The sequence below is a fragment of the Alexandromys fortis genome, unplaced genomic scaffold, assembly GCF_014885135.2.
Source record: "Alexandromys fortis isolate MF-2015 unplaced genomic scaffold, M_Fortis_MF-2015_v1.1 scaffold_63, whole genome shotgun sequence".
Taxonomy (NCBI): Eukaryota; Metazoa; Chordata; class Mammalia; order Rodentia; family Cricetidae; genus Alexandromys; species Alexandromys fortis.
Genome location: NW_026067953.1, coordinates 7,264,053 through 7,276,678, shown reverse-complemented (window position 1 = coordinate 7,276,678; position 12,626 = coordinate 7,264,053). Strand labels below are relative to the sequence as shown.

At 39.1% G+C, this 12,626-nt stretch overlaps 1 protein-coding gene across 3 annotated transcripts in view; it reads left to right on the top strand.

Moving 5' to 3' along the window:
• The window catches only part of Trip11 (thyroid hormone receptor interactor 11), a 74,439-nt gene that overhangs the window by 46,738 nt on the left and 15,075 nt on the right, over positions 1–12,626 (top strand). For 2 of the 3 annotated variants that reach the window (XM_050151442.1, XM_050151441.1), the window contains exon 16: positions 89–188. In XM_050151442.1, coding sequence (XP_050007399.1) covers positions 89–188 — 100 coding nt within the window. Of the gene's footprint in view, positions 1–88; positions 189–4,747; positions 4,907–12,626 lie in introns of all 3 variants that reach the window. The other variant, XR_007593458.1, reaches the window with a different exon arrangement.

Genomic DNA, 12,626 nt, shown 5'->3' with positions numbered 1-12,626 from the left:
GGCCGAGCTGTTGACGATGCTGAAGTGTCTTACAGCCCTGTAGCTTGCATACTACTTTTTAATAACCTCCTTTTCCCCTTTCTCCCAGGAACATTTGGATGAAGCAAATGCTGCTTTGGATTCAGCCTCAAGACTGACAGAACAGTTAGATCTAAAAGAGGAACAGATTGAAGAACTTAAAAAGCAAAGTAGGTCTTTTTTTTTTGTTCTCTGCAACAGTGCTTATGTTGAATCAAGTGTGGTCTTCTGCCGTTCATTGGCACAGTTGAATAAGGCTAGTGATGTGTTACTTCCACTTCCCATTCCCATGTACAGTTGCTTCTGTTTGAGTCTAAATATAGTGAAACCAGTCATTAGGATAGCCCTGTTAGTTCTCCTGGGTATCGAGCTATGACTGTATTTTGGTGGTTGTTCTGTTGATCAAGGAGACTGATTTGACAGATGCAATTTTTATGGTTTTGTCTTCTTCTGATAGTTCATGCTACACCCAAAGCCATCTGATCTGCTAGAGGGGGCATATTCTCAAGTAAAAATACTGGGTCACTGTTGGTGACATGAATGGCTGAGTGTAACTTACTAGATTTCATTGTGGATGGGCTTTACACCAGGCACTCAGTGTGTTTGGGTTTGGTGCTCGTAAAGTGTCTCATAGTTCTGTCAGTTCTCTAAGCTGATCTCCTGTACTTTGAACCTCACATGGTAGGGTAGTTCACAGTGCTGTGCTGAGCCTAACAGCCAACCGTGGTAGCATATCATTAAATTTACTCTCTCATTTAGGAGTAGCCAGGGACTTGAAGTTCCTCTGGGGCTATGTTTAATTGGTAATGATTTGAAGTGATTGGGAAGTTGTAATGGAGCCTAGGAATACACTGGCTGTAGATGTCTCTGTTCTCACAGCAGTTAAGAAATAGATACCATGTGTCACAAAATAGAAGTTAGAAAGCACACGTAGAAGTAGATGGAACAAAGATGCTATTAAAACAGGAACAGTGACATGGATACTTAGCACATAAGCCCACAGGAGCCACTGGCCCATAGGTAGAACCTAAATAACCTGGCCTAGACCAGGGGATCCCAAGTGGACACAGCAAAATAGTAATAGGTGCAAGGGAGTTGGCATCACTGGGATAACTTCACTCTGAGACTTCATTCTGAGGTTTTGTTTCAAGAGAATGGATCAGCATAGGAGCTCTGAATTTGAGATTGGAAAATAGGCAGCAAGGAACCAGTACCTAGAGAGTACCTGTAATAGTTGACCTAGCGTAGACTAGAGTGCTTAGTCATTTCTTCACTCATTTGCCATTTATGAACAACTGTAAGTGTGCAGCGTCAGTCTGCTTTTATAGACACAGAAACTGAGCTTTCCTCGCAGATCTCTTTATTTGTACCAAAGCTTTGGTCCTTCCATGTTCTGTATTCCTGTGTTTATAAAATGTCCGACTTGTCTTTTGTTCTCTGTGGCACCCTTCATACTGAACTCTCACTGTTGAAAGGGCTTCTTTAATGAGAACTGTGTATTGGGAACACAGCCTAGTTAGATAGAAAGCCAGTGCAACTACATTAGTTGGAAGACATGGTGAACCAAAAAGAACACTGAGCAGCAAAGGGTTAACCATGGTGCCATGTCTTAGAGCTCAGCTAGATCAGTGGAAGGAAAAAAAGTGAGTGCTGTACTACGTCATTGAGCTCTGACAGCCTGACGCTGTGTGCCCTGATGTCTACAGCCACATCCCCTTTTAGAAGTCACCCGAGTCATTTCCAGTAGGCCGTGGTCAGATGTGAGAGTCTGTGACTTAACTGCATCTGATTTTGCCCAGGCCCCTAGTTAAACTTCTAGGAGTAGAAATAATTAGGTTTTTCTTCACTATAGCTGGCAGTGCAGGTCGCCTGGGTTCTTATTTGTGTCTAATATGTAATGTATAATTAATATTCACTATTAGTAAGTAGGAACTTTGGGCTCATTCTAGGGAGTAAGTCTTAGAGAGAAAGTGCTGCTTACTTCAGCTTGTACACCTGCTATTTGGAAAGGCTGAAGGAGCTAGTGTGGCACAGACAGGAGGGGAACACTGAGACGGTTGTTATGTCTTCAAATCGTCCTTGCCTTTTACAGCTTCTCCTAATAGTGTTTTTCTCACACCACCTAAGTGCTTAGTGCCACGTTTATATCTCTACACACAAATGCAATTCTATTTTCTCAATGCTGTATTTTTGATTTGATAATATACATAAATTCTTTATTGGCTTACTTATTTCAAAAAGCATCCCTGTATATTTTTATAAGTCATTAAGTACTTTACATGTTGATTGATGTTGTAATACTGTATTTTATTTTTAACACAAAAGTTGGCCAGACAACGAAAGTTTTTGCCAGGAGAAACAATTTTGAAAAAGACAAATTGGTTTTTGTTGCAAGAAAATACACAGACTTGAATTGTAAAGGCAAAGTATTGTTTTATTTCTAAGCCTCTGTAGACTAACGATTAGTCGATCTGCTGTTTCAACATTTAGACAATATTAGGAAATTTACTTTAAAAAGTGGTGTTTTATTCAGAATGGTTGATTATATCACTACTACCAAGATATGATTCAGTCTGTCCAAACATAAGAAAAGTGTGGTTACATATGACCCCAGTATTAAAGCAGTACAGCCTGGATGACGTCAGTCCCTCTGAGAGTATGTGATTGTTCATGTCAGGTACGTGCAACCATGCTTATGAACTGAGGGCACTTATGGGCCCTTTATGAGAAACATAAAGACAGATGCCTGGCGCTTTACTGGTCAGTAAGCACCTAATAAAGACCAGCTGCTTGACTTCATGTTGGCTGCTGTGTAGAACACTAGACAGGCCCCTTTCAAGGAGCAAAGGAAATGGCACGTGACGAATATCATAAGGTAGTAATTTAAGACAGTTGTGCACAACAGTGGCCTTAAGTGGTGTATTTAGTTCTCTTGTTAAGGGATGGAGACTTGAAGAAAGTATTTAGCCACTAGTAGGTTTTTACCTAGCAAGTGTGAAAACTATTTAAACCATAGGAACTAGTTAAGCTAACTCATTCCCCCAACACGGGAAACCCTAGCATCCTGTAGATGCTCTGTTTTAATAGGCAGTGTTGACTGGTAGAGGGGTTACTGTTGTCCTTCCTTTTGGGGATTAGTCTTTCAGCATTTCACCTGGAACACTCTTTAACACAGTTGCAAAAACTCCTTTCCCATGCTGCCCTGCTCTTTTTAGTCAGTGCACCACCTGTCTATGAACTGAGTGGGATGGTATCTTTATCCTTAGTTCATCAGAGTTGGGGATTCCTGTGGACTTGTTAGTGATGAGAAAATAGCATCTGTTTAAACCTAGTACAGCTGAGACATTAAAAGATACATACATTGTCATGTACGTAGGTGCGTGTTTTCCTTTCTCCATTTCCTTAATTGCTCTTAACATTGCTCTTTCTCCATTTCCTTAATTGCTCTCCAACTTCTTAAATGAAAATGAAATTGAAATGAAAAGTATGATAGTTTTTGATTTGGTAATTAATACTAAAAATCATTGAGTTTTGTGGTATGTAAAAGAAAAGTAAGTAAGTAGAAATTTAATCCTAGCACGAGGAACATCTTTTGCCCTTCCTGGCCAGTTTATCCCTATGTTTTCAGTGCTTTATTTTGGTTTTTGTTTTTTTTCAAGACAGGGTTTCTCTGTAACAGCCCTAGTTGTCCTGGAACTTGCTTTGTGGACCAGGTTGGCCTCGAATTTACCGAGATCTGCCTGCCTCTGCCTCCTGAGTGCTGGGATTAAAGATGTGTGCCACCACTGCCTGGCATCTTCACTGTTTTCTGTGCTGGGGATGGAACCCAAGGTCTTGTGCATGCTGGGAAAGTCAGCTGTATCCCAAGTCCTATATTTGTACCTTAAAGGCTTTTTGTAACTAATTTTTTAAAAATAGTGACTGCTTTTTAAAATATCTGTATGAGCTGAAATGGGAATTTTCCCTCAGAATATTTTAGAAAGTCTAGAAGTACATATAAAATGATCAGTAACAGTCACTGCGCTAGATGAGGCATAAAAACATGTTTTAAAGCCACGGGTACAAAAGGAGCTTAAAATGTTTCACAAGGAACTACCTTTACAATGTTGAGTGTGCCTGAGTTATTATTTTAAATAAAGACATTCCATTTTCCAGGACATGATTTATACAAGAAAACATATAATGTCCTGTTGAATATAAGCCAAATACATTCCCAGACGCTTTGTTACCCAAATCTTGTGAGAGAGTTCTTTATAGATGTTTTTGGCAGAAGTGACGGTTTTAGAGGAAACATATAAGAAGCACCAAATGCAATTTTCTGGGTTGCTGTAAATGGTTAAAAGTTATTTGTAATAGTATAAACATCTGGGTATGCTAGACAATGCCATCATTTAAATTAAGGGAAAAAGTGTATTAGGTAAATAAGCTATTTTGTATTTCTAGTTACATTTAAATGTGTTTGATATTTGATACTAATATCTAACTGAACAATGTTTTAGAAGTTGTAATTGAAAATTAATTTCTATAAGCAGGAAGGAGAAATTATATACTGCTGAGAATATTTTATGTACTTTTTCTCCTTTTTTTTGAGTAATGGCTGAGTTGTTCAGTATGTAATTTATTTTCTTCATCTTTCCTAGAAAACACCAGTAATTTATTCATTGTTATATCAAGTAGTCATTGTTTATGTTCTGAGTACCAAGCACTAGATGACAGAGGTCTCCTTCAGGAGGGTGACAGGCAGGAAGTGGAAGAGGACATGTGTTCAAGTCCATGCAGGGAATTGTTTGGAAGAATCAGAAGTGGTGGACAACTACAGGAACAGAGCAGGGGGCCCATGTCTACTCACAGCTGTCAAGTCAGACAGAATTCCAGCAGGGAGTGCGAGGTGAGTCCACCCCTGGCTGTGGAGCTATTGGCACCTGATAGCACATGTGGAGAAGAGTCATAGGTTTTCTTTACTAGTGCAGTTTCTTAGCAGTGAGTAACTGTGACCAAATGAAAGACACACATCCAAAAATACATGCACTGAGTGGGTTATAAATACAGCGGCACAGATAGAGTGTAAAATTTTTTTCAATTAAAATGGGGGGAAAAACATGCAAAGTTGGGTGGGTAGAGAAGGGGAAGTGGATCTAGAGGATTCCACATTGTAAAATAAAGCACATGGAACAAAATTATCCAGAAATAATAAAAAAATTTAAAATTGTTTTGAAAGAGTTATCTATTCTACTTGGTAATAGTGGTATGGGAAGGTAAGCAAAGTTAAGAGTGACTTGACTTTTCTTAAGTGATGGATATGTACAGGCTAAGTAGATTGGTAGTTAGGGAAAATCTTTCTAGACGGGGGGATTCACCTGAGATGAGGTGGCATACTCTGAAAATGTTGAAAGGTGGCATGCATTTGATTGTGTGGTGTGGTGTGGTGTGTTGGTTGGTATGCAGGACTGGGAAGGTAGAATGGAAGTGATCACTGTGTAGGAAGATGAAACTTAGTCATGAATCACAAGCAGGTCGTCAACTGTTAATACCAAAACAGCAAGAGAGAAGAACACAAATGGGTCCAACCTGGTGACTTTACAGTATGACATCGTAATCACACTGGGGAGAACAGTATGGTTGGTTTACCTTCCCTCCAACCCCCCCCAAAATAATCTTCTCGTGTTTTAAGTAAGGTAACAGTTTTATGGTAGGCTGCATTTTTTTTTTTTTTTAAATATTTATTTATTTATTATGTATTCAATATTCTGTCAGTGTGTATGCCTGCAGGCCAGAAGAGGGCACCAGACCTCATTACAGATGGTTGTGAGCCACCATGTGGTTGCCGGGAATTGAACTCAGGACCTTTGGAAGAGCAGGCAATGCTCTTAACCGCTGAGCCATCTCTCCAGCCCGGTAGGCTGCATTTATAGCTACTCCTGGCCACAGATTGGACAGGTCTGGTAGAAACTGGTGAATTGAAATGTTTCTTACATGGGTGGCGGAGTCTCAGCTCAACCTCATTGTTTCTGCACAGGCTCGTGAGGTGAGTGCTGAAGATGTTAGGCCTTGCAAGGGATGGTGAAATCTGGATTTTCATATAGTAGGTCCTGGCTTGCTTTCTAGAGCTTTGTAAAGGCCCTGTGTGGTAGGTTCAAGTATGCTGTTTACTTTGCACTGCTTGGTTTTTGTAGGTGTTAATTTTGTTGCTGCTTACTGTTCTGTTTTTCATGGTTTTGGGCTCTGCCCTTTCCTAGTATTATCTGTAACTTTTCTGCATGTAAATAGTCTTTCGTTTTAGAAAAATACTAAGCTTTATAAAGTAGCAGTGAAAATAAAGGCATTTAGTAAGAACAAAACCCCTGTGTGGGCAGGGCACACATCCATGATGGGGGACACCATCCATGGTGATTTGCAGTAGGCAATGAGGTTGGTGCTGAGGTCTAGCAAACCTTCTGTTCTCGGAGTTTGACGCAGTAGTAGCATTCACTAACTGGAGAAGCATTACAGCTTTCCTTTTCAGTGATGAATTTCAGTTTTCTTGGGATATGTCTTTTCTCTTTTATAAAGCATATACTCTATAAGGATGCTTTTAAAACTTTCTATATGGAAACTATGTTATTTGAATCAATAATGAAAGGTTGAGGGGAACTAATAGAGAGGGAAAGCATATTTGATTTGCTGGCATTATAAATATTATATAGCCAGGTGATGGTGGCACATGCCTTTAATCCCAGCACTCTGTAGGCAGAGGCAGGAGGATCTCTGTGAGTTCAAGGCCAGGCTGGTATACTAGAGCTGGTTCCAGCACAGCCAGAACTGTTACACAGAGAAACCCTATCTCAAAAAACAAACAAACAAAAATGTTGTTATGTGCTTGGGAGATAGAGAGAAGGCTCAGTTGATAAAGTGCTTATCCTGTGAGCATGAGGACCTGAGTTCAATCACCACACCCACATAAAAGCCAGGCATGCTGGCTCACCTGTATTGTTAGTGCTGGGGAAGTCCTGGCAAAAGGACCTCTGAGTCAGACCTCAGTTCTGGCAGAAGGACTTCTGTTGGCCAGCCAGTATAGCTGAGTCAGTGAATTCGGGGTTCAGTGGGACACTGTCTGTAAAAAATGAGGCGTTAAGTAATTTCAAGAAGACATCCAAAAGTTGCTTCTGACCTTCACACACATGCATGCATACCTCCCACCTGCCATACACACATGAACACACACACACACACACACAAATATATAATTATATAAAATCTCTGGGTGGCCCGGAGGTAGAATACTTAACTCTCAGTAGGATTAATTCCCACTGCTGAAAAATCTTAGTAATTTTCTTCCTCCCTCACTTTCCCTCCTATTTTGTCCACTGCCTCTCTGTCTTCTTTCTTCCAAACATACATAGTAATTCCAATCAATTATGGTGTAGTAGAACTCATTAATTTTACTGTAGTAATGAATTGAATTTATTTCCAGCAAGAGAATTTTAAGAGTTACGTTGGGAACTGGGGACATACCTCACTTGGTAGAATACTTGCCCAGTATAAGCCCCTGGGAATAGTCCGCAGCACTGACTGGACCAAGTGTAGTTGCACATGCCTAAAATCTCAGCACTCAGGAGGGATAGGCCGGAGGATTGGAAGGTCAAGTTCATCTTTGTCTAAAGCAAGTTTAGGGTCAGCCTAGGATACATGATGAGACCCTGCTGGGGAAAAATCATAAAGTTAACTTTTTACTCAGCGGTTAATAATTATGATGAGACAAAAAAGCAAAACAAAACAACAAAATTTACCATGTTGTATAGACCTTAAAATTCTCCCTGATAGGTTGATAGGTTGAAAATACTTAAAAGAATCCAGGTGGTGGTGCTCACCTTTAATGTCCAGCATTGAGGGGGGGGGTAGGGCAGAGACAGGTGGGTCTCTGTGAGTTTGAGGCCAGCCTGGTCTACAAGAGTGAGTTCCAGGACAGCTAGAGCCAAACAGTGAAACCCTGTCTTGAAAAACCAGGGGGAAAAAAAGAAAAAGAAAAAGAAAAAAAGAAATGCTTAAAAGACAAAGCAGTTTCAAATTACAAATAGATGTGGTATTATTTTTAAAAAAAAATTTAGTGTTAAAAGTCATTTTGTACGAGTTGAAATTCTGTAATAAAAAGACTGTCTGGTGGGTTTGGGGGTGGTACACACCTTTAATCCCAGCACTCAGGAGTCAGAGGAGGTGGATCTCTGAGTTTGAGGTCAGCCTGATCTATGGAGTGAGTTCCAGGACAGCCAGAGCTACAAAGAGAAACCCTGTCTCAAAAACAAACAAACAAAAGTCAAAACTGAAGGACTGTCTAGAGTTTTGGAGATGGCTTAGCAGGTAAAGCATTTACAGTGCACCTATATGAATGCTGAGAGGCAGTAATTCGGTGCTTAGGAGGTAGGTAGACAAGGGATTTCCAGAGCGATCTGTATAGTTGGACTAGCCGCGAATCAGTCAGCTCTTGGTTTAGAATGAGAGACCCTGACTCAAAATATAAGACAAAGAGCAGTCAAAGAAGAAACCCTATGTCAAGCTCTGGCCTTCTGCAAACACCCATGTACACACAAAGACCATCCAGTTTCTAACTTTTGCTTTGGTTATAGTTAAATGAAGAATCCAAATAAAGTTTAATACTGTATCAACTTTAAGTTTAATTTGGGGACTAGAGAGATGGCTCACTGGTTAAGAGCATGCACTGCTTTTGTAGAGGACCCAAGTTTGGTTCCCAGTACCCATACTTATACAACTAACTCTAATTCTAGTTTCAGGGTACCAGACATACTCTTCTGGCTTCCATTGGGCACTTCTACTTATGTCAACTTGATATGAGCTAGAGTTATTTGGGAAAAGAGAACCTCAATTGAGAAAAATGTCATGACCCAATCGGACTGTGGGCAAGCCTGTAGTGCATTTTCTTGTTTGATATGGGAGAACCCAGCTCACTGTGGGTGGTGCCCCCCAGGGCTTGTGGTCGTGGATGCTATAAGAAAGCAGGCTGAGTAAGCCATGAGGAGCAAGCTGGTAAACAACATTCTTCCATGGTTTCTACCTTCAGTTTCTGCCCTGATTTTCCTCAGTGATGGACTGTGTTGTGAAACTACAAGCTATAATAAATCCTTCCCTAAGTTGTTTTTGTTCATGGTATTTTCTCACAAATACACAAACCCTAACTAAAACATACAATACCCCCACACAACCACATATTTAAAAATCAAAAAAATTAATTACTATTAAGGTTGCCAATGCAAATAGGATTTAATACTTGTAGCCTGACTTTTCTGTCTCATCTGCCAGCTCCCAAAAAACCACATGGAATCTTCTTATTAATTATAAAAGCTTACCCGATAGCATAGACTTATTTTTAGCTAGCTCTTGTAACTTAAAATTAACCCATTTCTGTTAATCTATGTGCTGCCCCAAGGCTCATTTACCTCATCTACACACTAGATCATGTTCATTCTGCATTTTATGGCATCTCTGCCTTCTTCCTAGCATCCTGTGTACCTGAAAATCCTGCCTAGCTATTGGCCATTCACCTTTTTATTAAACCAGTGAGAATGACATATTTTCACAGTATACAAAAAGATAACTTTACAACATTTTCCCCTTTTTGTCTAAGTAAAAAGGGAACACAGTAAAGCTATATGTATTGAGAACAATTTTCAGGTAAGAATTACATTTCCGCCAGCAGAGGCAGGTGGATCTCTGTGAGTTCGAGGCCAGACTGGTCTACAAGAGCTAGTTCCAGGACAGGCTCCAAAGCCACAGAGAAACCCTATCTCAAAAAACAAAAAACAAACAAACAAAAAAAAAAAAAAACCCAAAAAACAAAACAAAAAAAAAGAATTTCCAATGTTTAGTTCATTTGTATTTGGCAGTTTGGGAGAATAACTTTATTATTTTTCTTGCCTTGGTGAGTTTAAAGTTCTGTACCTAATTTATCTTTTATTATAACTAAGGGAAACTATAACTACTACTATCTAGTCTTCAACTCTATCAAAGACCTGAGAAGGATATATTACTTTAGCAAACAGGAAGTACAGAGCAAGCAACTTCCAAAACTAAAAGAAATGACAGAAACAGCTGATGGATTGCCTGTAGTCACCCAGTTTTCCTCTGCAGCTTTGGGGCAACCATCTTTCAATTCACAGGCCTAGAATATCTGACAGGCTTCTTTGTGAAGCAGGAATTTTTGAAGCACTGTCTTACCTTGTTTTGGCAAAGGTTGATCGTTGCTTTTCTTTGTGTCCTGCTAGTCCAATTTGGAAGCATGCTGTCAGCAGTCAAAGCAATGGCAGCCCCTTGCCCAAATGGCTAGCCTGAACCATAAAGAAAACAAACTTCATATGGAGATTCTTCTATGCCCATCTTTCTTTTTTAAAGTAGATTGGTGCTGCCACGAGTAGCCATGTCTCACTGTCATGAAAAGTCTTATATTATAAAGAAAGAATATTAAATCAAAACATTTTAAATGCTATATTCTGTAGGTCTTTGAAATATTTAAAGATTACCTATCTAAAATATATCTCTGCATGACTTTGAAAACATACCTAAAATGACTGTAAGTTTGATAGTTATAGATGACTATTAACCAGTATTTATTGTCCTAAATAGCTTTCAAAGACTAAAACTTTATATAACCTTTTAAATGAGCTATATACGTTCAATACCTTAAATATGAATAGAAACATATATGCAGTATAACAAAAATAACCTTAAATTTGTACCAATATACAAAACCCATACTAATGTAAAATACTTAAGACTGGTAGTTGCTTTTTTAGTTTAAGAGTAGATTCAGTAATCTGCCCTTTTATCCTATCATTTCTAAATTCCCCCTTTTTCTTTTCAGAATGAGATCCTTGAATCTAATTTCCTTTGTTAAACTTTTTTCCACCATTACCAATAACAGCTTGTAACCAACCCCTTAAGCAATGATAATCATCCATAACTAACCAAATGACCAAAAACCATCCATTTCACACCTTGGGAATGTGGTGGGTGTTGTCTTCTCTACACTACTTTCTGATGTCTGGGAATGTGGGAATCTTTGGGGGACCCAGAGAAAACTGGGGCAATAGTCAGGTCTTTTCTAGAATAGTCTATGAGGCTGGACCATCTCAATCAGCAGTCTTGAAACTGTTCTGGGTGCAGAACTTTAAGGAAACTGCAGCAGAGTCATTCTGAGAGGCTGGATCACCTGGACCACCTGTTTTCATTGGTGTTCGGGCCCCTGGTTCTGAAAAAACACATGCTTTCAAAGGTTAATACCTCCATTAACATAAGTATGAAATGTGCAGTGTGCACAAGTCAGTTAAAGATGGCTTTTTATTTTATGTTTGAGCAGGTAAAATAAACACCACCTATCTTGTGTGGTTTTTTTTGTTTGTTTGTTTTGTTTTGTTTCTTTCTTTCTTTATGTCTGTAGCCAGGATTTTCAGGGGTTTTTCCCCAAATCAAACCCGATCCTTTTTAATCTTGAACAAATCCACAACCTTTTGTTTGCTATGAAAACAAAAGCATAACCTTTTCTCCAACACAACGTATTTTTTGACTTCCAGTTTGAAGTTAAGATATTTGAAAAATATTTAGGTTGGTTTAATTTAGTAGTTTCCACAATCCAATGTCTCTTAGCAGCTGTTTGTTCATCAGCAATCAGAAAATTAAAAGACAACACAATAACATACAGGACCCAAACTCCCTTTGTATTTTCCATCTCTACATGGCTTATTCCTCTTTTTCTTACTACTATACTCATTCTGTAAAGACCTTATTATTTTCATCTATTTATTTATTTCTATGTCTGTCTCTACCAATTTTTCCTTAAGCCTATGCAAATTATTAAACACACTGTAGCCTGCTTAGAGGCTTTTTATTTTTTCCTGTCTGAATCTACTTTATTATGTATCTAACTTTTTCTGTCTTCATGAGGAAAATCATAAATCCACCAAGGCTGATTACCTTCTGGTGCACTGGCCACTCACGCTCACAGGCAGCTGCTGGGAGACATGTCTCTGTACAGTGGCCAGCATGAGAGACATGAGTCTAGGAAGCTGTGTTTGGCTCCATTGTTGTGTGTTTATAACATTTTAAAGCTTCCTCAAGGGTTAGTGTGGATATATGTGGCTGGACATTGGATGCCATTTGTAGGCAGATTTTCTGTTCCTCTAGTCAGCTCTCAAATCACAACACAGAGATTTATTATTAATTATGAAAGCTGAGCTGTTAGCTTAGGCTTGCTTCTAACTACACCTCATAACTTAAATTAACCCATTTCTGTCATCTACCTGGTGCCACATGACTCGTGGCTTTAACCTTTTTTACTGCAGGTCTGTATCCATTGGTGACTCTGCCTTCTTTCCAGTGTTTTTCCTGCTCTGAAAATCCTGCTAGCGATTGGCCATTCCATTTTTTATTAAACCAATCAGAATGATATGTCTTTGCAGTATACAGAAAGATTATTCCACAGCAATACCTAATTTACTTACTGATAATTACACAAAGAAATAAAATCATCTTTCTTTCATTTATTTATTTATTTATTTATTTATTAAAGATTTCTGTCTCTTCCCCACCGCCGCCTCCCCTTTCCCTCCTCCTTCCCCCAACCA